The sequence below is a fragment of the Desmodus rotundus genome, chromosome 3, assembly GCF_022682495.2.
Source record: "Desmodus rotundus isolate HL8 chromosome 3, HLdesRot8A.1, whole genome shotgun sequence".
In the NCBI taxonomy this organism is placed as follows: domain Eukaryota; kingdom Metazoa; phylum Chordata; class Mammalia; order Chiroptera; family Phyllostomidae; genus Desmodus; species Desmodus rotundus.
Window position 1 is genome coordinate 97,846,110 of NC_071389.1, and position 22,484 is coordinate 97,868,593.

General features: G+C 41.1%; 1 protein-coding gene and 1 pseudogene across 8 annotated transcripts in view; both read left to right on the forward strand.

The window, feature by feature from the left end:
* CCDC138 (coiled-coil domain containing 138) overlaps window positions 1-22,484 on the forward strand; it is a 142,639-nt gene that overhangs the window by 54,118 nt on the left and 66,037 nt on the right. For 5 of the 8 annotated variants that reach the window (XM_024552361.3, XM_045189161.2, XM_045189160.2 and 2 more), the window contains 3 exons: window positions 6,213-6,290; window positions 6,400-6,507; window positions 18,828-18,992. In XM_024552361.3, the coding sequence (XP_024408129.2) occupies window positions 6,213-6,290; window positions 6,400-6,507; window positions 18,828-18,992 (351 nt within the window). The remainder of the gene's footprint in view (window positions 1-6,212; window positions 6,291-6,399; window positions 6,508-18,827; window positions 18,993-22,484) is intronic. The other 3 variants (XM_053920552.1, XM_045189159.2, XM_053920553.1) reach the window with 3 other exon arrangements.
* Window positions 7,002-8,720, forward strand: LOC112297579 (ubiquitin thioesterase OTUB1-like; annotated as a pseudogene).

A 22,484-nucleotide genomic window follows, 5' to 3' on the forward strand; every position in this document is an offset into this window, starting at 1 on the left:
TGTAGAACAGGATGGGATGGGAACGGGATGTCTGTTGGAAGGATTGGTTTCACTTTTCTCCCTTCCTGAGCCACACTCTTCGCTGTTGTTCAGCCTGCAGTCCAGTTCCTCAGGGTCCTAATGCTCCCCACTAAACCTGTAGTTCATCGGTTTTGCTGTCCTTGTGTTGCACCAATCAGGGGCAGCTCACACTCCACCTTCTTGCTCTTTGCTGTCTTAGATGCTAGGGGCTCTCGGTCCTGCTGTGGGGTAGTTTAGCCCTCTACTGGGTAGAGTCTTTCCGGGGAATGCAGTCTCCCTAAGCCCTGCAGCTCCCCTCTGCTGGGTGTTCTGCCTTAGTCCTAAAGAGCCAGTAGGCCCTGCAGGGCTCTGTGCGCAGAGGCTAGGTAGGAGTGTAGGTGTGGTCCCTCGCAGGCAGCCCGGCCGTTGATCAGCCGATCTGCTGCTTGGAGCCTGGGTCGCAGGTGGCTGGCTGGTCTGCAGCTCTGGGACTGAGTCACGCACTGCCGGCTGATCCAGCCACTTTGGGCCTGAGTCGCACAGCCCTGGGGTCTGAGGCTTTGGGCCTGAGGGGGGGGCAGCTAGCCTCTGTTCCCGGTGTGCACCCACCTGAGGTTTCAGGTGTGGATGCCCCACCGGGGTTTCAGCCGTGGGCCCCCAGTCCGCTAATCTGGGAGCGCGAAACCGGGCTTCAGGTGAGCGCCAGGGCTGCTTATCCTCCGTTCACCGTCCCGGGGCTGAGGGGGGAGGGGTGCCAGAGGCTGCGGCTGCTGCCGAGAGTTCTCTAATTAGCCGCTGAGTGCCTCTGTTTTCTTTTTCTTTTTGAGAAATTCTTCCTATTCAAGCCCCCCTGGTCCAAACAAGCACCTGGCTGCTCACACAGCCCAGCCTGGCTCTCTCCCAAGAATCCTGCAGCAGACCCTGCGTCTGGGCGGGGGCTTCAGCCACCCTGGTCACTGTGCAGGTGCCAGGGACCTTATTGTCCTTAAGCACTCTTCTTACTGTCAGATCTTTCAGTGTCCTCTATCTTTGGTCTCCGATCTTCATATATGCTGGAATGCCCATGGCTGTTCCCTCTGCTCCTCAGATCAGCTAGGTATTTCACTGGTGTTGAGGGGAAGTGCACTCCGTTCCCACCTATCTCGCCGCAATCTTGACTACCAATCCTCCTTCCTGTTCTTAAAGCAAGCCCTTTAGCATCTCCTGCAGAGCTGGTTTGGAGGAGGTGAATTCTCTGAGTCTTCTTTTGTCCAGTAAGCTCCTTTTTTGGCCTTCTATCTTGATTGAGAGCCTTGTTGGGTAAAGTGGTCTTGGTTGCAGGCCTCTGGTCTTCATAATTTGGAGTATTTCTTGCCATTGTCTTCTGGCTTGGAGCATTTCCATTGAGAAGTCAGCTGCTAACCTTATTGGGGCTCCCTTTTATGTTACTTCCTGTTTTTCCCTTGCTGCCTTTAAGATTCTCTGTGTGTCTTGGAATTTTGCCGTTTTGATTATGATGTGTCTTGAAGTGGGCCTCTTTGGGTTCCTCTTGATTGGTACTCTCTGTGTTTCCTGGATTTGTGTGACTTTTTCTCTTATCTGATTAGGGAGATTTTTCATCATTACTTTTTCAAACAGGTTTTCTATGCCTTGGTCGTCATCTTCTCTTTCTGGTATGCCTATTATATGGATATCATCACATTTCGTTTTGTCCTGCATTTCCCTTATCCCCTCTTCATTCTTTCTGAGCCTCTTTTCCTTTTCTTGCTCATTCTGGGTGCTTTTTTCTATCTTGTGCTCCAGCTCGCTGATCTGATCCTCAGCTTCATGAAGCCTGCTTTTGATTCCTTCTACTGTGTTCTTCAGTTCAGAAATTGTATTCATTTCCTCTTGGCCCTTGTTGATAGTTTCTATTTCCTTTTTCATGTTGATATAGTTTGCAGTGAGTTCATTGTAGTTTCCCTGTAGTTTTTGGTAATTCTCTGTGAGCTCTTTGAGGTTCCTTATAACCAATGCTTTGAACTCAGTATCTGATAGTTGACTTGCCTCTATTTCATTTAGCATTCTTTCTGAGATTTCCTCCTTTTCTTTCATTTGGGGATTGTTTCTTTGTCTTCGCGTTGTTTGTGAGACTCTTCTCGTTAGCCTCTGCTTCTTAAGTTGATCTGTTTAGACCCCTTCGGTTTATGATAGAAACTTCTATGGTAGAATACCTGTGAGATTCAGTGGTACTGTCTCTTTGATCTCCCAAGCTCACTGATCTTGGGCTGTGTTTTATGTTGGCTCTCTGTGTGTCTTTCATTTTTGGTTGTCGTTGGGTCTTTCTTTGGTGGGCCCTTCCCACCAGCTGGTTAACTGAGGGTCACTCTGTCCACCACCTGTTGTATTCTGTTGTATTGGTGTGGGCAGGTTGTGTTGGACCTGGTTCTTCCATGTGTACAAGGTTTTGAGGCTTTTCTCTTTCTCTTGTTCAGTTGTTTGTTCTGAGTAATTTCTCCCCTTTTAGCTGTATTTCTAGATAGGTCCTGGTTTGAGTTAGTGTGACTTACACTCCCTCCTTCACCTTTTTCTGCTGTTATCTGTTGGTTGTACCTTTGTTGGTGGGTTTCCTCTTCCAGCAGGTATCCCGGTATTCACAGCTTCTACCTACTCTTTTTTTGTGATCAGTTGGAGTGGGAAGGCGAAATGGTTTAAGACAGCTGGAGTGTATTCTATGATATTTAAAGTACCAGCCCTTAGAGAAGAGATAGGAGATCCTTTGTGTGTGTGTGTGTATATATATATATATATATATATATATATATATTCTTAACCGTGATAGTTAACCCAATTGGCCACATTTTAGAATGGGTGGAAAGAAGATAAGACTCTTGTTGGGAGGGGAAGGATTGTGAGTTCTATCTAGAAAGCAGTAAGCTTGTGGGAGGTCAGATTTTGAGGTAAAGTGAGAATAAAGGATAGAAAATAGGGGTAGTGTGGATAGTGTGTGAGAGAATAGAGTTAACCACACCAGTAATAAAGTTCAGGAGGCAGTGAAGTGTACTAAGATGTCGGAGGTATGCTGTGTAGTATTCAGAAATATATGGAGCAATTATTATTTACAATAATAACAGAGCCGCAATCATATGACAGATTCTATGTGATCTGGATAACAAGAATAGGCAGTATAGGTCCTAGAGTAGTGCACTAATGGAACACATGTGAAATGAAAGACACTTAATTGACAATACAGTATGAAAGATAGAACAAGGGGAAACCAGTCAAACAATGCAAATTAACCAGTCAAGTTAAGAAGACTAAACAGAAAGAAGAGAAATGCAAAAATACCAATAAATAAGAGATGTAAGAATAATGAAAAAATAATAATACAAACATACAGTAACTTGCAAGTTCTCTGGTGTAGCAAAGTGAAATTTGTTTCACTGTCTCAGGTGTTGGGATGCCCCCTCTTTGGGTCCAACTCTGATCTTTTCACGGTTCCAGGTTTTATTGTCTCAGTTGCGGGAATTTAAAACAAACAAAGAAAAAGGAAGGAAGAAGAGATATAAAGGGAAAGAAAGAAGGAATAAAACAAGAAGGAAGGAAAGTGAGGAGGAAGGGGTTAAAAAACAAAAACAATAATAAAAATATAATTACTTAAAAAAAAAAAAAAAGCCTCCTGGTGGCTTCAAACTGTCCAAGCCAGTTTTGCTGGTGCTTTTGGGTGCAGCAGCCTGAGGGGGGCTTGGTTTTGCTCCTGTCCATTCCTGATCGGCACTCCTCCAGCCTCTAGCCCAGTTCCCCAGCAGCCTCTGGTCCCGCAGGTTCGAGTGCTCACTCTGCTTGGGTCTATGGTTGTGAGTGCAGGGCTTTCTGAGGTGCGCACTCTCCCCGGTGCCACCGATGCGGGCTCAGGGCCCTCCGAACCACCACGGGAACACCCTGTGGCTTGGTGGGGAGGAGGCTGGAATGGCTGCTGCAGGAGAATTCCCCAAATAGCCACTGAATGTCTCTTTGTTTTCACTTTTTCTTTTTGAGAAATTCCTCCTGCTCAGTCCTGTTGCTCCATACAAGGAAGGGCCTGTCCTCTCACACAGCCCACCTCTCCAGTTATACCAGGGACTGTCCAGGTCAGGGCCCAACATGGCCCAACTCTCAACTCACCCACCCAGTGTACACAGTCCCAGTCGGTTTTCCACTTAGTCCTTACTCCCCTCCCTGAGACTTCAGGCAACCAGGTCTCTCTCTCTCAAACCTTGTTTGGCAGGGGAGGAAGCCATTACCCCGTCTCTCTCACAAGAGTCCTATAGCAGACCCAGTGGGTGCCGGGCCTGGGGCTGCAGCCACCCTGGTCCCAGCGCTGGTCCCAGGGACCTTATTGTCCTGAAACAATCTTCTTACTGTCTGATTTTTTAGTATCCTCAGACTGAAAAAAACTATGCGAGTTGAGGTGGCAGTGGGAGAAACTCCCAGCCTCACAGGAGAGTTTGTTGGAGAGACCCACCAGGTCCTAGTACACAAACCCACACACCTGGGATCACCACCAGAAGGGCCCAATTTGCTTGTGGGTAGTGGGGGAAGTGACCGAAAGCCTGTCGAGAGCAAAGCCAAGCAGCATTGTTCCCTCCCAGACCCCTCCTCCACATACAGCTACTCAACACAAGGACGTTGTGGTTTGGCCTGCCCTGGTGAATACCTAAGGCTCCATCCTTACTATGTAAAAGGCTCACTTAGACAAAAATAAATAAGTAAATAATAAGGCCCAAGTGAAAGAACAGAATAAAGCTCCAGAAAAAATACAATGAAGAAACGAAGAGATAGCCAACCTATCAGATACACAGTTCAAAACACTGGTAATCAGGATACTCACAGATATCGTTGACTATGGTCACAAAATAGGGAAAAAAGTGAAGGCTATGAAAAATGTTGAGGGAACCAACAGTGAAGGGAAAGAAACTGGGACTCAAATAAATGGTTTGAAGCAGAAGGAAGACTTTCAATCAGAACAGAATGAAGAAACAATTACTGAAAAAAATGAGGAGAGTCTTAGGAACCTCTGGGAAACCTTTAAACGTTCTAACATCAGAATCATAGGGGTGCCAGAGGGAGAAGAGGAAGAGCAAGAAATTGAAAACTTATTTGAAAACATAGTGAAGGAGAACTTCCCCAATCTAGCAAAGGAAATAGACTTTCAGGAATTCCAGGAAGCTCAGAGTCCCAAAGAAGTTGGATACAAGGAAGCACATACCAAGGCACATCACATTTACATTAACCAAAATTAAAGATAAAGAGAGAATCTTAAAAGCAGCAAGAGAAATGGACACAGTTACCTACAAAGGAGTTCCCATATGACTGCCAGCTGATTTCTCAAGAGAAACCTTGCAGGCAAGAAGGGGCTGGAAAGAAGTATTCCAAGTCATGAAAGGCAAGGACCTATATCCAAGATTACTCTGTCCAGCAAAGCTATCATTTAGAATGGAAGGGCAGATAAAGTGCTTCCCAGATAAAGTCAAGTGAAAGTTGTTCATCATCACCAAGTCCTTATTATATGAAATGTAAAGGGACTAATCTTAGAAAAAGAAGATCAAAAATAAGAATAGTAAAATGAGAACAAACAGAACTATCAGCAGCTGAACCTAAAAAGAAGAAAAATTAACTATGCAAACATTAGAAGAGGAACAGATTCACTGAAATAGAGATCACATGGAGGATATCAGCAGTGGGGGGTATTAGGGGAGGATGGGGGAAATGGTACAGGGAATAAGAAGCATAAATGATAGGTACAAAATAGGGGGAGGTCAAGAATAATACGGGAAATGGAGAAGCAAAAGAACTTATATATATGACCCATGGACATGATCTAAGGAGAGGGGAATGCTGGTGGGAGGGGAGTAGAGGGCCAATGGGAGAAATAAATGGGACAACTAATAGCGTAGTCAATAAACTATATTAATAAAATAATAAAAAATTCAAAGACAAAAATGTTCAAATAAAAGATATTTCCCATTGAATTGTATACCTGAAGGATCTTGTGATACTTCAAATTTTTCATAGAATGAAGTAGACTTACGTACTCTTAATGTTGTGTTGACAAATGTTGATTTCAGCTGTGATCTTTATTCATGAATGTTACTTCTGTTTTGTTACATTGCTTAGTTATACAGACTAGAGGGGGTAGATTATTTGGGAAACCTTCAGTTTGAAATCAGATTAAGGGTTATATTGAAATATGTAATAATGTTTTCCTACTTTAGTTGAATGAAGTAAGTGAAGAAAATAGGAAGATGGAGATTCAGGCTAAAAGAGTTCAAGCGCGTTTAGATAATTTGCAGGTAAGTTGCTTGTTCTCTTTTGACACAAATGAATTTTAAAATGCTTGCTTTTGGACCTTCACACTTTTAATGTAATTGTCCTTTAAATCATGGATTTGTGCTATTGCAGAGGAAGTATGAGTTTATGACAATACAGAGATTGAAAGGAAATTCCCATGCTGCTCACGAGATAAAAAGTTTAAAACAAGAAAAAGTACCAGTTTCAAAAACATGTAAGGTATGATATTATTGAAATTTTCTCCAGTGGGAAGTCAGGAAATTTTGTCTTTGTTCTTTAATCTTTTCATTTCATTTAGTAAATATCATTTTTGGTAGAAAGTTGTAACTATAATAATACCTTTACAGAGAAATATCTTTGTAATGTTTCAAATATGCATTTATTTGCAAAAACAAAACAGTATTTCAGCAATGTTTCAGGCATAGTAACCGTGACAAGTCACAGGAAGTTAAGCTTAATAAGAGCTTTGTTACTCATTGTGTTTTGAGATTCCATAAGCCTTCAATGTTACTTTTATATCAAAACTGCAATCCATCCCTTGGATGGGCTCCATGCATTAACTTTTTTTCCTAAGAATTTATTTTAATTTGAGGTGTACCGTTACATAATGCAAGATTCTTAAATGTACATTTTTATCAGTTTTTACTAATGTCCACACTAATATAACCTACAACTGAATATAGAACATTTCCATTATCCTAGAAAGTTCCGTCATGTCCCTTTTCAGTTATTTCTTGCAAGAAGTAATTGTTGATCTGATTTCTATTACCATAATTTAATTTTGCCTATTTTAGAACTTCATTCAATGGAATTATATAGTATTCACTTGTTTCTGTGAGGCTGATTATGTTCATAGTTGAATATATCAGGTACTTTGTTCCTCTTATGGCTCAGCAATATTCTATTGTATAAATGTATCACAGTTTGTTTATCCCTCTTGTTGATAGACACCTGAGCTGTTTCTAGTTTTTCTTTATTATAAAAATGCTAACAATATTTATTTGAAAAGCTCTTTGTAGACATGTGTTTGCATTTTTCCTGGCGATATTACCAAGGCTGGAATTTCTGGGTCATAAAATAGATATATATTTAACTTTAATGAAACTGCCAGTTTTCAAAAGTGTTTGTATCATTTTATTTTTCTACTAGCTAGCCACGTATGATTGTTTGGATTGCTCCACAACCTTGCCAATGTTTGGTAATTTTAAGTCTTTTCCATTTTGACCTTTCCATTGGGTGGGTAGTGATATCACATTGTGGGCTTTAATAATTTTGATAAATTTTCTAGTTCTTTTCATAAAGTAAATTGGGAGTTTAATGATGGGGAAAGGAACCTCAGCAATGGAAGCAGGAGTTGCTGTTGGGTAGTCATTCTAATGGTGTTAATTGGCCAGTAATGAAGTCATCATGGCACTGCAAAACCAAATTCAGCCAGAGATTGCTGTGCAGAACCCTCTAGTTTCAGAGCTGCAGGAGCTATTTATTATTCCATAATGGGGAGTATACTGAGGACAACCTCCATCAACAGGAGTTCAAGGACCTCCAAAAAAAGTACTCCTATATCTTCAAGACCAGGCCTGATGGGAGGTTTTCCTGAGCTTTTGGACTCTTCCTCTTGTCAGTGCAAAGGATTACACCAGTTCAAGGCCTTGTCTGCCAACATCAAAGAGGATGTGGTGTCTCATGCTTTAGGAGTTCACAGTTGAGCATTTCCACAACACGTTTGTAGACTTGATCTACCAGGTTAAGAAACAGATCTCAGTAGTCAACCTGTTGGCCTCTTTCAATGACCAGAGGACCTTGAACAACCAGCTCAACTCAGGTTACCAACATTGTAAGAGCTGTTCTTCAACCACTTCATTGAAGATGGGCAGCCTGTCAAGGAGTTCCGTCAGCAGCACGTGGTGGCCATGTAAAATGGATTATCCACAGGCATATTGTCACATTGGACCAGGCCCTCATTATCGCTGGTATGCAAAAGCATCAGTGAGGGTGGGAATATAAACCTGCACATCTTTCCTAGGCCTCCATGCTCAAGGTCTTCCTATTCTCCTTGCCTGAACCCTATGATTTCTTGTGTAAATAGTCTTGGCCCCATTTGGCAGCTATTGTCCTGCCTGCCCTCCCCTTTACTAGGCATGATATATGTACAAAGGTTTTATAGTAATTGTAAATGGTCATGTTTTGTGACTAGATGCCACCCTCTACCCCCTTTTCCTGGCATACAACCTTTCATGGATGCTGGTGACAAAACAAATTTTTAATTAAATAAAAAGTAGAAAAAGTACCAACGCTATACTCAGTGGACAAAAAACTTTCCCATCAAGGTCAGGAACAAGACAAGGATGTCCACTTTCACCACATCTATTCAACATAGTATTGGAAGACCTAGCCAAAGCCATCAGACAAAAAAAAGAAATAAAAGGCATCCATATTGGAAAGGAGGAAGCAAAACTCTCATTGTTTGCAGATGATATGATAGTGTACATGGAAAATCCTATAGACTCCACCAAAAAACTACTCGATCTAATCAATTTGGCAAAACAGCTGGATACAAAGTCAATACTCAGAAATCAAAGGCATTCCTGTATACCAACAATGAAACATCAGAAACACAAATCAAGAAAAAAAATCCCATTTAAATTAGCAACAAGAAAAATAAAGTACCTAGGAATAAACCTTACCAAGGAGGTGAAAGACCTGTACTCAGAAAACTACACAACACTGAAGAAAGAAATTTAAAAAGACACAAACAAATGGAAGCATGTACCATGTTCATGGATTGGAAGAATTAACATCATCAGAATGTCCATACTACCCAAAGCAATTTATAGATTCAGTGCAATCCCTATTAAAATACCAATGACATTTTTCATAGATATAGAACAAATATTTCAAAAATTTATATGGAACCATAAAAGACCCAGAAGAGCTGCAGGAATTTTGAGAAAGAAGAACAAAGAAGAAAGATCACAATACCTGATATCAAACTGTATTACAAGGCCACTGTAATCAAAACAGCCTGGTACCGGCATAAGAATAGACACATAGACCAATGGAACAGAAGAGAGAGCCCAGAAATAAACCCAACTCTCTATTGTCAATTAATATTCCACAAAGAAGGAAGAAGCATAAAATGGAGTAAAAATAGCCTCTTCAAGAAATGGTGTTGGGAGATCTGGAAAGCTACATGCAAAAAGATGAAACTTGACCACCAACTTACACCATATACAAAAATAAAATGAAGGTGGATGAAAGACTTACATAAAAGTCACAACACCATTAAAGTCCTTCAGGAAAACATAGGCAGCAAAATCTCTGATATTCCACGCAGCAATATTTTCACTGATGTGCCCCCTAGAGGAAGGGACATAAAGGAAAGAATAAGTAAATGCGACATGATCAAAATAAAAAGCTTCTGCACAGTTAAAGAAAACATCAGCAAAATGAGAAGGGAACCAACCGTAGAAGAAACTATATTTGAAAATGATACCTTGGAAAAGGGTTCGATCTCCAATATATGTAAAGAACTCATACAACTCCACTCCAGAAAGACAGACAACCCAGTTAAAAAAGTTGGCAGAGGACTGGAACATACACTTCTCCAAAGAGGACATACAGAGGGCCCAGAGACATGTGAAAGGATGCTCAACATAACTAGCCATCAGACAGATGTAAATTAAAACCACAGTGAGATACCATTTCACAATAGTCAGAATGGCCATCATAAACAAATTACCAAACAACAAGTGCTGGCAAGGTTGCAGAGAAAAGGGAATCCTAGTACACTGTTGGTAGGAATGAAGACTGATGCAGCCACTATGGAAAACAGTATGGAATTTCCTCAAAAAACTAAAAATGGAACTGCCTTTTAACCTGGCAATTATACTGCTGAGACTATACCCTTAGAATCTTGGAACATCAATTAAAAAGAAACAATGCAACCCAATGTTCATAACAGCACAATTTACAATAGCCAAGTACTGGAAGCAACCTAATTGCCCATCAGTAAATGAGTAGATCAAAAAACTGTGGTGCATTTACACAATGGAATACTATGCAGCAGAAAGAAAGAAGGAGCTCCTACTCTTGGCAACAGCATGGATGAGTCTGGAGAGCATTATGTTAAGCGAAATAAGCCAGGCAGTGAAAGACAAATACCATATGATTTCACATGTAAGTGGAACATAATCAACAAAACAGACAAGGAAGCAAAATATAACCAGAGACATTGAAATTAAGAACAAACTGACACTGACCAGAGGGGATGTGGGAGGGGATAATGGGAGCAAAAGGGGGAAGGGTTGTTAGGAATATGTATGAATGACCCATGGACAAAGCGGAAGGAGGGTGGTTAGGATGGAGGGGGTGGGAGCTGGGGTGGCTGGGGTGTGGGTGAATGGTGGGGAGAAATTGGAGACAACTGTACTTGAATAGCAATAAAAATATAAAATAAAAAATAAAATAAATGAACAAACACAAGAGAAACAAACTCAGACATACAGAGAACATTTTGATGGTTGCCGGTTCATCCATTTTTATGGCTAAGTAGATTGGCATGTGTTTATCACAGTTCATTTATTTGCTCACTTTTGATCCACATTTGGATTGTTTCTAGGTCTTTGTTACTATGAATAAAATCCCAATGAACATGTAAAAAAAGTGGAAAAAGTGGAGCTTTTTTTTTCTTTTTAGTATATTTCATTGATTATGCTATTACAGTTGTCCCATTACCCCCCTTTATTCCCCTCTACCTGACAGACCACCTCCCACCTGCATTCCCCACCTTTACTTCATGTCCATGGGTTGTACATATAAGTTTTTTGGCTTCTACATTTCCTATATTATTTTTAACCACCCCTTGTCTATTTTCCACCTACCATTTATGCTACTTATTCTCTGTACCTTTCCCCCATCTCTCCCGCTCCCACTCCCCTGCTGATAACCCTCCATGTGATCTCCATTTCTTTGTTTCTGTTCCTGTTCTGGTGGTTTGCTTAGTTTCTTTTTGTTGTTGTTCTTTTATTAGGTTCAGTTGTTAATAGCTGTGAGTTTGTTGATATTTTACTGTTCATATTTTTTGTATTCTTTTTCTTAGATAAGTCCCTTTAACATTTCATATAAGGGCTTGGTGATGATGAACTCCTTTAACTTGACCTTATCTGGGAAGCACTGTATCTACCCTTCCATTCTACATGATAGCTTTGCTGGATAAAGTAATCTTGGATGTAGGTCTTTTATGACTTTTCTGTCATAAGGGACATAATGGCTTCAAATACTTCTTTCTAGCCCCTTCTTGCCTGCAAGGTTGCTCCTGAGAAATCAACTGATAGTCTTATGGGATCTCCTTTGTAGGTAACTGTCTCCTTTTCTCTTGTTACTTTTAAGATTCTCTCCTTATCTTTAATTTAGGGTAATGTAAATGTGATGTGCTTTGGTGTGTGCTTCCTTGTATCCAACTTCTTTGGGACTCTGAGCTTCCCAGACTTCCTGAAAGTCTATTTCTTTTGCCACATTGGGGTAGTTCTCCTTCATTATGTTTTCAAATAAGTTTTCAATTTCTTGCACTTCCTCTTCTTCTGTTGCCCCTGTGATTCGGATGTTGGAACATTTAAAGATGTCCTGGAGATTCCTAAGCCTCTCCTCAATTTTTTGAATTCTTGTTTCTTCATTCTGTTCTGGTTGAATGTTTCTTTCTTCATTCTGCTCCAAACCATTGATTTGAGTCTGGGTATCCTTCCCTTCACTGTTGGCTCCCTGTACATTTTCCTTTATTTTACTTTTCATAGCCTTCACCTTTTCCTCTGTTTTGGCACTATATTCTTCCAATTTTGTGAGCATCCTGATCACCAGTGTTTTCCACTGTGCATCTGATAGGTTGGCTATCTATCTTTGTTGCTTAGTTGTATTTTTTCTGGACCTTTGATATCTTCTTTCTTTCTTTCTGTCTTTCTTTTTTCTTTTTTATTGTTATTCAATTACAGTTGTCTGCATTTTCTCCGCATCCCTCCACCCCACCCCAGCCAAACCCATCTCCCTCCCCCACCTCCACCCTCCCCTTGATTTTGTCCATGTGTCCTTTATGTTAGCTCCTGTAAACCCCTCTCCCCACTTTTCCCTCCCCACTCCCCTCCGGCTGTTGTTACATTGTTCTTAATTTCAATGTCTCTGGTTATATTTTGTTTGTTTTTTCTTTTCTTGATTATGTTCCAGTTAAAGGTGAGATTATATGGTATTTGTCCCTCACCACCTGGCTTATTTCACTTAGCATAATGCTCTCCAGTTCCATAATGCTCTCCAGTTCCATCCATGCTGTTGCAAAGAGTATAAGCTCCTTCTTTCTCTCTCCTGCGTAGAATTCCATTGTGTAAATGTACCATAGTTTTTGGATCCAGTCATTTGCTAATGGGCACTTAGGTTGCTTCAAGCACTTGGCTATTGTGAATTGTGCTGCTATGAACATTGGGGTGCATAGGTTCTTTTGGATTGGTGTTTCAGGGTTCTTAGGGTATAAACCCAGCAGTGGAACTGCTGGGTCAAAGGGCAGTTTTCTTTTTACTTTTCTGAGGAAATTCCATACTTTTTTCCACAGCAGCCACACCAGTCTGCATTCCCACCAACAGTGCACTAGGGTTCCCTTTTCTCCGCATCCTCTCCAACATTTGTTTGTTGATTTGTTTATGTTGGCCACTCTGACTGGTGTGAGATGGTACCTCATTGTGGTTTTAATTTACATCTCTCTGATGGCTAGTGATGCTGAGCATCTTTTCATATGTCTCTGGGCCCTCTATGTCTTCCTTGGAGAAGTGTCTGTTCAAGTCCTTTGCCCATTTTGTAATTGGGTTGTTTGTCTTCCTGGAGTGGAGTCGTGTGAGTTCTTTATATATTTTGGAGATCAGGCCCTTGTGTGAGGTATCATTAGCAAATATGTTTTCCCATACTGTTGGTTCTCTTTTCATTTTAATGCTGTTTTCTTTAGCCATGCAGAAGCTTTTTATTTTAATGAGATCCCATTTGTTTATTGTTTCCTTTTTGTCCCTTGTTTTAGGGGACGTGTCTGTGAAGATGTTGCTGCGTGGAATGTCTGAGATTTTCCTGCCAATGTTTTCCTCAAGGACTTTTATGGTGTTATGACTTATATTTAAGTCTTATCTATCTTGAGTTTATTTTCGTGTATGGCGTAAGTTGGTGATCGAGTTTCATTTTTTTTGCAGTTAGCTGTCCAGATCTCCTAACACCATTTCTTGAAGAGGCTGTTTTTGCTCCATTTTATGCTTCTGCCTCCTTTGTCAAATATTAATTAACTGTAAAGACTTGGTTTATTTCTGGGCTCTCTGTTCTGTTCCATTGGTCTATGTGCCTGTTTTTATGCCAGTACCAGGCTGTTTTGATTACTGTGGCCTTGTAATACAATTTGATATCAGGTTTTGTGATCCCTCCTGCTTTGTTCTTCTTTCTCAAAATAGCTGCAGCTATTCTGGGTTGTTTATGGTTCCATATGAGTTTCTGAAATGTTTGTTCTATATCTGTGAAATATGTCATGGGTACTTTAATAGGGATTGCATTGAATCTATAAATTGCTTTGTGTAGTATGGCCTTTTGATACTGTTAATTCTGCCGATCCATGAATCAGCATGGTACATGCTTCCATTTGTTTGTGTCTTTTTTAATTTCTTTCTTCAGTGTTGTGTAGTTTTCTGAGTACAGGTCTTTCACCTCCTTGGTAAGGTTTATTCCTAGGTACTTTATTTTTCTTGTTGCTGTATCAAATGGGATATTTTTTCTTGATTTGTGTTTCTGATGTTTCATTGTTGGTATACAGGAATGCCTTTGATTTCTGAGTATTGACTTTGTATTCAACTGTTTTGCCAAATTGATTTATTAGGTCGGGTAGTTTTTTTGTGGAGTCCGTAGGATTTTCCATGTACACTGTCATGTCATCTGCAAATAGTGACAGTTTCATTTCCTCCTTTCCAGTTTGGATGCCTTTTATTTCTTTTTCTTGTCCTATTGCTGGGGCTAGGACTTCCAATACTATGTTGAATAGATGTGGTGAGAGAGGGCATCCTTGTCTTGTTCCTGATCTTAGTGGGAAGGCTCTAAGTTTTTGTCCATTGAGTATGATGTTGGCTGTAGGTCTCTCATATATGGCCTTTATGATCTTGAGGAATGCTCCCTCTATTCCCACTTTGCTGAGTGTTTTTATCAGAAATGGGTGCTGAATCTTATCAAATGCTTTTCCCACATCTATTCATATGATCATGTTATTTTTTTGTCTTTGCTGTTGTTTAGGTGATGTATTTTGTTTATTGATTTGTGAATATTTACCATTCTTGCATCCCTGGGATGAATCCCACTTGGTCATGGTGTATGATCTTTTTAATGTATTGCTGGATGCAGTTTGCCAATGTTTTATTGATGATTTAACATCCATGTTCATCAGCAATATTGGCCTCAAGTTTTCTTTCTTTGTTGTTTCTTCATCTGGTTTTGTTATTAGGATGATGGTGGCTTCATAAAAAGAGTTTGGGAGTCTTCCATGTTCTTGAGTTTTTTGAAATCATCTGTGGAGGATGGGGGTTAGCTCTCCCCTAAATGCTGTGTAGAATTCTCCTGTGAAACCATCTGGTCTAGGGCTTTTGTGTGTTGGGAGTTTTTTGATTACTGCTTCAATTTCGTGTGCTGTTATCGGTCTGTTCAGGTTTTCTGCTTCTTCATTCAATTTTGGGACATTATATTTTTCTAGAAATTTGTCCATTTCACCTAGGTTTTCAAATTTCTTGGCATACAGTTCTTCACAGTAATTTCTTACAATCCTTTGTATTTCTGTGGTATCAGTTGTAATCTCTCCTGTTTCATTTCCAATACAGTTTATTTGGATCCCCTCTCTTTTTATCTTGATGAGCCTACTTAAAGGCTTGTCGATTTTGTTTATCTTTTCAAAGAACCAGCTCCTGGATTCATTGATCCTTAGAATTGTGCTTTTACTCCCTATGTCATTTAGCTCTGTTCTCATCTTGGTTGTTTCCTTCCTTGTACTTGCTCTGGGCTGTCTTTGTTGTTGTTCCTGGAGTTCTTGTGGGAGTAGGGTTAAGGTGTTTGTTTGGAATGTTTCTATGAACTTCCCGCTCAGGACTGCCTTTGCTGTGTCCCCTAAGTTTTGGGTTGTTATGAGTTCATTTTTGTTTGTTTCCAGAAACTTTTTGATTTCTTCCCTAATCTCATTCTTGACCCATTCATAGTTTAATAGCATGCTATTCAATCTCCATGATTTTGAGTGTTTTGGGTTTTTTCCTTTGTGGTTGGTTTCTAGTTTCACTCCCTTGTGGTCAAAGAAAATGCTTGATATGATTTCAGTTTTCTTGAATTTGTTGAGGCTTGCTTTGTGTCCTATCATGTGGTCTATCTTCGAAAAAGTTCCATGTACACTTGAAGAATGTGTATTTTGCTTCTTTGGGATGAAAAGCTCTATATATATCAGTTAAGTCCATTTCATCTAGGGTATTGTTCACTGACACAATATCCTTGTTGATATTTTGCTTGGAAGATCTGTCCATTTTTGACAGTGGGGTGTTAAAGTCCCCTAGTATAATTGTGTTGCTGTCAATATCTTCGTTGAAGTCCTCCAAGATGTTCATTATGTATTTTGCGGCTCCTATGTTGGGTGCATATATATTTACAATGTTTATGTCTTCTTGGTCGATTCTTCCTTTGAGTATTCTGAAGTGACCTTCTGGGTCTCTCTTTATGGCCCTTCTTTTGACGTCTATTTTGTCCGATATGAGTGTCGATATCCCGGCTTTTTTTTCCTGTCCGTTTGCTTGGAAAATTTGTTTCCAGCCCTTCACTTTCAGTCTGTGTAGGTCTTCTGTCCTGAGGTGGGTCTCCTGTAGGCCACATATGTGTGAGTCATGTTTTCTTATCCATTCAGCTATTCTATGTCTTTTGATTGGAGCATTTAATCCATTTACGTTTAGGGTTATTATTGATAGGTACTTATTCATTGCCATTTTTTCCTACCTGTGTTCCTCTCTCTTTCTCTTTTCCTTCCTTTCCTTAAAGCAGTCTCTTTAGCATCTCTTGCAGAGCTGGTTTGGTGGAGGTGTATTCTTTTAGACTTCTTTTGTCTTGGAAGCTCTTTATTTGGCCTTCTATCTTGATTGAGAGCCTTGGTTGCAGGCCTCTGGTTCTCATTACTTGGAATATTTTCTGCCATTGTCTTCTGGCTTGGAGCATTTCCATTTAGAAGTCAGCTTCTAACCTTATTGGGGCTCCCTTGTATGTTACTTCTTGTTTCTCCATTGCTGCCTTTAAGATCCTCTCTTTGTCTTGGAATTTTGCCATTTTAAGTATTATGTGTCTTGAAGTGGGCCTCTTTGGGTTCCTCTTCCTTGGAAGTCTGTGTTTCCTGGATTTGTGAGTTTTTCTTTCATCAGATTAGGGAAATTTTCCATCATTACTGTTTCAAACAGGTTTTCTATCCCTTGCTCTTCTTTTCCTTCTGGTATCCCTATTATACGGATATTACTACGTTTCACATTGTCGTGCATTTCCCTTAATCCCTCTTCATTCTTTCAGTGCCTCTTTTCCTCTTCTTGCTCTTTCTGGGTGTTGTTTTCTACTTTGTCTTCCAGCTTGCTGATCTGATCCTCTGCTTCATCAAGTCTGCTTTTGATTCCTTCTACTGTGTTCTTCAGTTCAGAAATTCTATTCTTCATTTCCTCTTGGCCCTTGTTGATAGTTTCTATTTCCTTTTTCATGTTGATATAATTTGCAGTGAGTTCATTGTAGTTTCCCTGTATTTTCTGGTAAATTCTCTGTGAGCTCAGTGAGCTTCCTGATAACTATTGCTTTGAACTCAGTATCTGATAGTTGACTTGCCTCTATTCATTTAGCATTCTTTCTGAGACTTCCTCCTTTCCTTTTATTTGTGGATTGTTTCTTTGTCTTCCCATTGTTTGTGAGACTCTTATTGTTAGTCTCTGCTTCTTAAATTGATCTGTCTGACTCCCTGGGTTTATGATACGAACTTCTATGGCAGAATGCCAGTGGGATTCAGTGGTGCCATCTCCTTAATCTCCTGAGCTCGCTGGTCTTGGGCTGTCATTTACAGGTCTAACAGGGTCTAACTCTGGTCTTTTCAGAGCTCCAGGTTTTATTGTGTCACCTGTGGGAAAAGGAGAAAGAAGAAAAAAAAAAAAGCCTTCTGCTGGCTTTAAACTGGTCACGTTAGTTCTGCTGGTCTTCCTTTCTGTGAAACGGGAGAAGGTGGTTAGAGGGATTGGTTTCACTTTTCTCCCTTCCTGAGCCACACTCTTTGCTGTTGTCCAGCCTCCAGTCCAGTTCCTCAGGGTCCTTCTGCTCCCTCCTAGGCCTTTAGTTCACCAGTTGTGCTGTCCTTGAGGTGCACCAATTAAGGGCAACTCACACTCCACCTTCTTGCTCTTTGCTCTCTTAGATGGTAGGGGCTCTTGGTGCTCCTTCAGGGTAGTGCAGTCCCCTACTGGGTCAAGTCTTTCCGGGGACTGCAGTCTCCCCTAGCCCTGCAGCTCCCCTCTGCTGGGGTTCTTCCTTCCTCCAGAGATTGAGTAGGTCCTGCAGGGCTCTGTGCGAACGGGCTAGGTGGGAGTTGTTCAGAACCAGTGCTTCAGATGTGGTCGCCTGCGGGCAGCCAGGACATTGATCGGGTTGCCCACCAATCTCTGTCTTTGGGCCTGTGCACCCGGGCAGCCAAGATGCCTATGAGGGTGAGGCCACCCGGGATTTCAGTTGTGGGTGCCCAGGTGCCTGATCAAGGTGCGCTCCCACCCGGGATTTCAGGTGTGGGCCCCAGGCCACTGATTGGGGTATGCACCCACCCAGGTGCTTTGGACATGTGCGCCCAGGCAGCTGGGCTGCTGATCTGGGTGCACACTGATCCCCGGCTTTGGGCCTGTGCGCTCGGGCAGCCAGGCCGTTGATCAGGGTGCGTGTGCCCACCCAGGGTTTCAGTTGTGGGCACCCAGCCCCCTGATCTGGGTGTGCGCCAGCCTGACTTCAGGTGTGTGCTGGGGCTGCTTATCCCGCGTTTACAGTCCAGGGGTTGGGGGGGTAGGGGCACAAGAGGCCACGGATGCTGTGGAGAGTTCTGTAAATAGCCGCAGAGTTCCTCTATTTTCTCTTTTTCTTTTCAAGAAATTCCTCCTATTCAAGCCCCCCTGGTCCAAGCAAGCACCTGGCCTCTCACACAGCCAAGCCTGGCTCTCTCCAATTTTAATTTTTTATATTATCAATCTTGGATAAAGAATTTTTATGAAAGTTTTCTGTTTTTGTAATGAGGTGCAGTACTTTCAATTTCCTTATTATGATGAATTTTCTTCTCTCAGCTAGCACTTAACATGTTTCTAATAATTGAGATGTTTGATTTTGGATTTCTTTCATTTGGAGCTTTTTGAAACTTATTTTAGTGAAGTGCTTTAGGTATACTCACTTAAAATTTAAAGCTTGTCATTGAAATGTTGTGAGGTTGTGAACTGAAATGTTGAATTTCTTTCATACAGGTACCACTTAATGCACAAGTTTATGAACTTTTAACTGTCTTCATGGACTGGATATCAGATTATTACCTTAGCAAATTGAAAAGTGAAGGATCTGGAATGGGTGGTGAAACTCCTGTCCTCGAATTTGCTTCTCAGAGAAATGATATTCAGGAGAAGTGTGTAAAGGTTTGTTTTTTCATTTGAAATATATGACTCAGTATACATGAAGATTAAAAAACGTAAAGCCTCTGGTATATTTTACAAGAGGAAAAATATTTAAAGTATTTTTGGTAGAAAATTGACCATGCCAATAGTTCTAAAAAGATACATTTCACATTTAATTGTAATTGATGCATATATATTTCTTAACATGATAGGCATTTCTCTTTAAAAATTGAGACCAGAAATTAAAAACCTACCCTCAAAATGGAAAAATAATTGTTAGTAGAGTTAGACAAATAATTAGTAATGTGAACAATTCCTAATACACACCATTTTAAGGTTCATTCCCACTAAAATATCTTTTATTTTGCCTTTTGTTATAAAGGGATGAAAGATCTATTTTCAAGGGTCTTCTCATTAACAAAGAGAAATGACTGTTTTGTTAAATTACAGACGTTAACTTGGATATTGGTACTCGTAATTTGTAGTTAGTATAAATGGTCATTAGAGACTGACAGTTATATTCCACAAGAAACACATTAAACATTTGAAGATTATACATCTAAAGTTGTTTGTTTGGCTTAATGTTTTCAGAAACAATTTTATGATTATCATATACAAGCCCGGGTTTCATAAATTATTTTCTGTTTTCATCCTTACCTAAGAAGTTTCTTCTAAATGACTTTTATGCTACGCAGCATAATAGTCCCCAGGATGTTCATATCCTAATCCCTGGAACCTGTTAGTATGTTCCCTTCATGTGGCAGAAGTGAACTAAAGTTGCTAATCAGCTGACCTTCAATTAGAGATTATCTAGTGTTATCTGGGTAGGCTGAGTAATCATAGGAACTCCTTAAACCAGGCAGAAGAAGCATATGAATATGTGAGAGACTTAACTCATCCTTTCTGGCTTTGAAGATGCAGTAAGAGGGCCATGAGCTAAGAAATGCTGGTCACTTCTAGAAGCAGGAATAACCTTCTGTTCACATACAGCAAGGAAACAGGGATTTCAGTCCTGCAACTACAGGGAATGGAATGATGCTGGCACCATGCATAAACAAAAAAATGGATCCTTCCCTAGCTTCTAGAAAGGAACACAGCTCTGCTGACACCTTTATTTTAGTTGCTTCAGACTCTAATTAGATGTCTGACAGCAGAAGTGTAAGATAATAAAATTGCATGCTTTTATTTAATTTTTTAAAAATGTATTGATTTTAGAGAGTGTGTACAAGAAAGAGAAACATCTATTTGTTCCACTTATTTATGCATTCATTGGTTCCTTCTTGTATATGCCCTGACCGAGGATCGAACCCACAACCTTGGCATATTGAGAAGATGCTCAAACCAACTGAGCTACCTGGCCAGCACCTAAATTTGCATTTTTTAAAAAATATATTTATTGATTATGCTATTACAGTTGTCCCATTTACCCCCCTCACTCCCACATTCCCCCCCAATAGTTCATGTCCATGGGTCATACTTGTAAGTTCTTTGGCTCCTACATTTCCTACTCTATTCTTACCCTCACCCTGTCTATTTTCCACCTATCATCTATGCTACTTATTCTCTGTACCTTTCCCCCCCTTCCCCCTTCCCTATTGACAACCCTCCATGTGAGCTCCATTTCTGTGGTTCTGTTCCTGTTCTAGTTGTTTGCTTAGTTTTCTTTTGTTTTGGTTTTAGGTGTGGTTGTTAATCACTGTGAGTTTGCTGTCATTTTTACTGTTCAGATTTTTTATCTTCTTTTTCTTAGGTAAGTCCCTTTAACATTTCATGTAATAAGGGCTTGGTGATGATGAACCCCTTTAACTTGACCTTATCTGAGAAGCACTTTATCTTCCCTTCCATTCTAAATGACAGCTTTGCTGGATAGAGCAATCTTGGATGTAGGTCCTTGCCTTTCATGACTTCAAATACTTCTTTCCAGCCCCTTCTTGCCTGTAAGGTCTCTTTGGAGAAATCAGCTGACAGTCTTATGGGAACTCCTTTGTAGGTAACTGTGTTTTTTCTCTTGCTGCTTCTAAGATTCTCGCCTTCTGTTTCATCTTGGGTAATATAATTATGATGTGCCTTGGTGTGTTCCTCCTTGGGTCCAGCTTCTTTGGGACTCTCTGAGCTTCCTGGACTTCCTGGAAGTCTATGTCCTTTGCCAGATTAGGGAAGTTCTCCTTCATTATTTTTTCAAATAAGTTTTGAAGTTTTAGTTCTTCCTATTCTCCTTCTGTCAACCCTATAATTCGGATGTAGGAACGTTTCAAGATGTCCGGGAGGTTCCTAAGCCTCTCCTCATTTTTCTGAATTATTGTTTCTTCATTCTTTTCTGGTTGGATGTTTCTTTCTTCCTTCTGGTCCACACCATTGATTTGAGTCCCAGTTTCCTTTGCATCACTATTGGTTCCCTGTACATTTTCCTTTGTTTCTCTTAGCATAGGCTTCATTTTTTCATCTGGTTTTCGAACAGATTCAACCAATTCTGTGAGCATCTTGATAACCAGTGTTTTGAACTGTGCATCCGATAGGTTGGCTATCTCTTCCTTGCTTAGTTGTATTTTTTCTGGAGCTTTGAAGTGTTCTGTCATTTGGGCCTTTTTTTTTTTTTTTTTTTTTGTCTTGGCGTGTCTGTTACTTTAAGGGGCGAAGCCTTAGGTGTTCACCGGGGCGGGGTAACCCTGGTCCCTGCGCTGTGATGCTGTACGGGGGGAGGGGCCGAAAGGGAGCAAAGGTGCCCCCTCCCCTCTCCACTAGACCTCAGTCCTTCACTCCGCTACCCACAATCAAACTGGGCCCCTCTGGTCCTGGTTCCCTAGTGGGTGGGCTTGTGCACGCCCTAGGCCCCTCGGGTCTCTCCAACGACCTCTCCTATGAGGCTGGGAGTCTCTCCTGCTGCTGCCCCAACCCCCACTGCTGCCCCAACCCCCACGGGCGTTTTCAATCAGAGGTTTGAGACTTTATTTCCCCGAGCTGGACCCCTGGGTTGTGCGGTTTGCTTTGCTCCCCTCTGTTTGTCCGGTTTATCTGTGCGCAAATGTGGGGCCGCGGGGTGCTACCCGCCGCTCTGCCTGCCCCGTTCTCCACCACTCTGAGTCCAGCCCTCTTGGTTTATCTGTGCGCGAATGTGGGGCCGCAGGGTCTGCTAGTGGTCAGACTGCCTGCCCTGTTGGTCCCACACTCCGCCAGTCTCGGTCCCGCCACTGCAACACAAGTCCTCTCCGTCCCGGCTGCCCATCTCCACCCCTCCTACCGGTCTGGATGAATGTGTATTTTTTATTTCCTTGGTGTCGGACTTCCTTGCCGATCGATTTTCTGTCAGTTCTGGTTGTGCGAGGAGGCGCAGTGTGTCTACCTACGCCGCCATCTTGGTTCTCCCATTTGCATTCTTTAAACCAATAAAATTGTGCTGATTTGTTATGGCAGCAACAGGAAACAAATGTACCTTTGCTTAGAATTTTGTCTTTTAGCACCTATGTGAACTATCCTGTCTATATCTAGCCTTACTTTAGAAGTAGCTGCTGATTA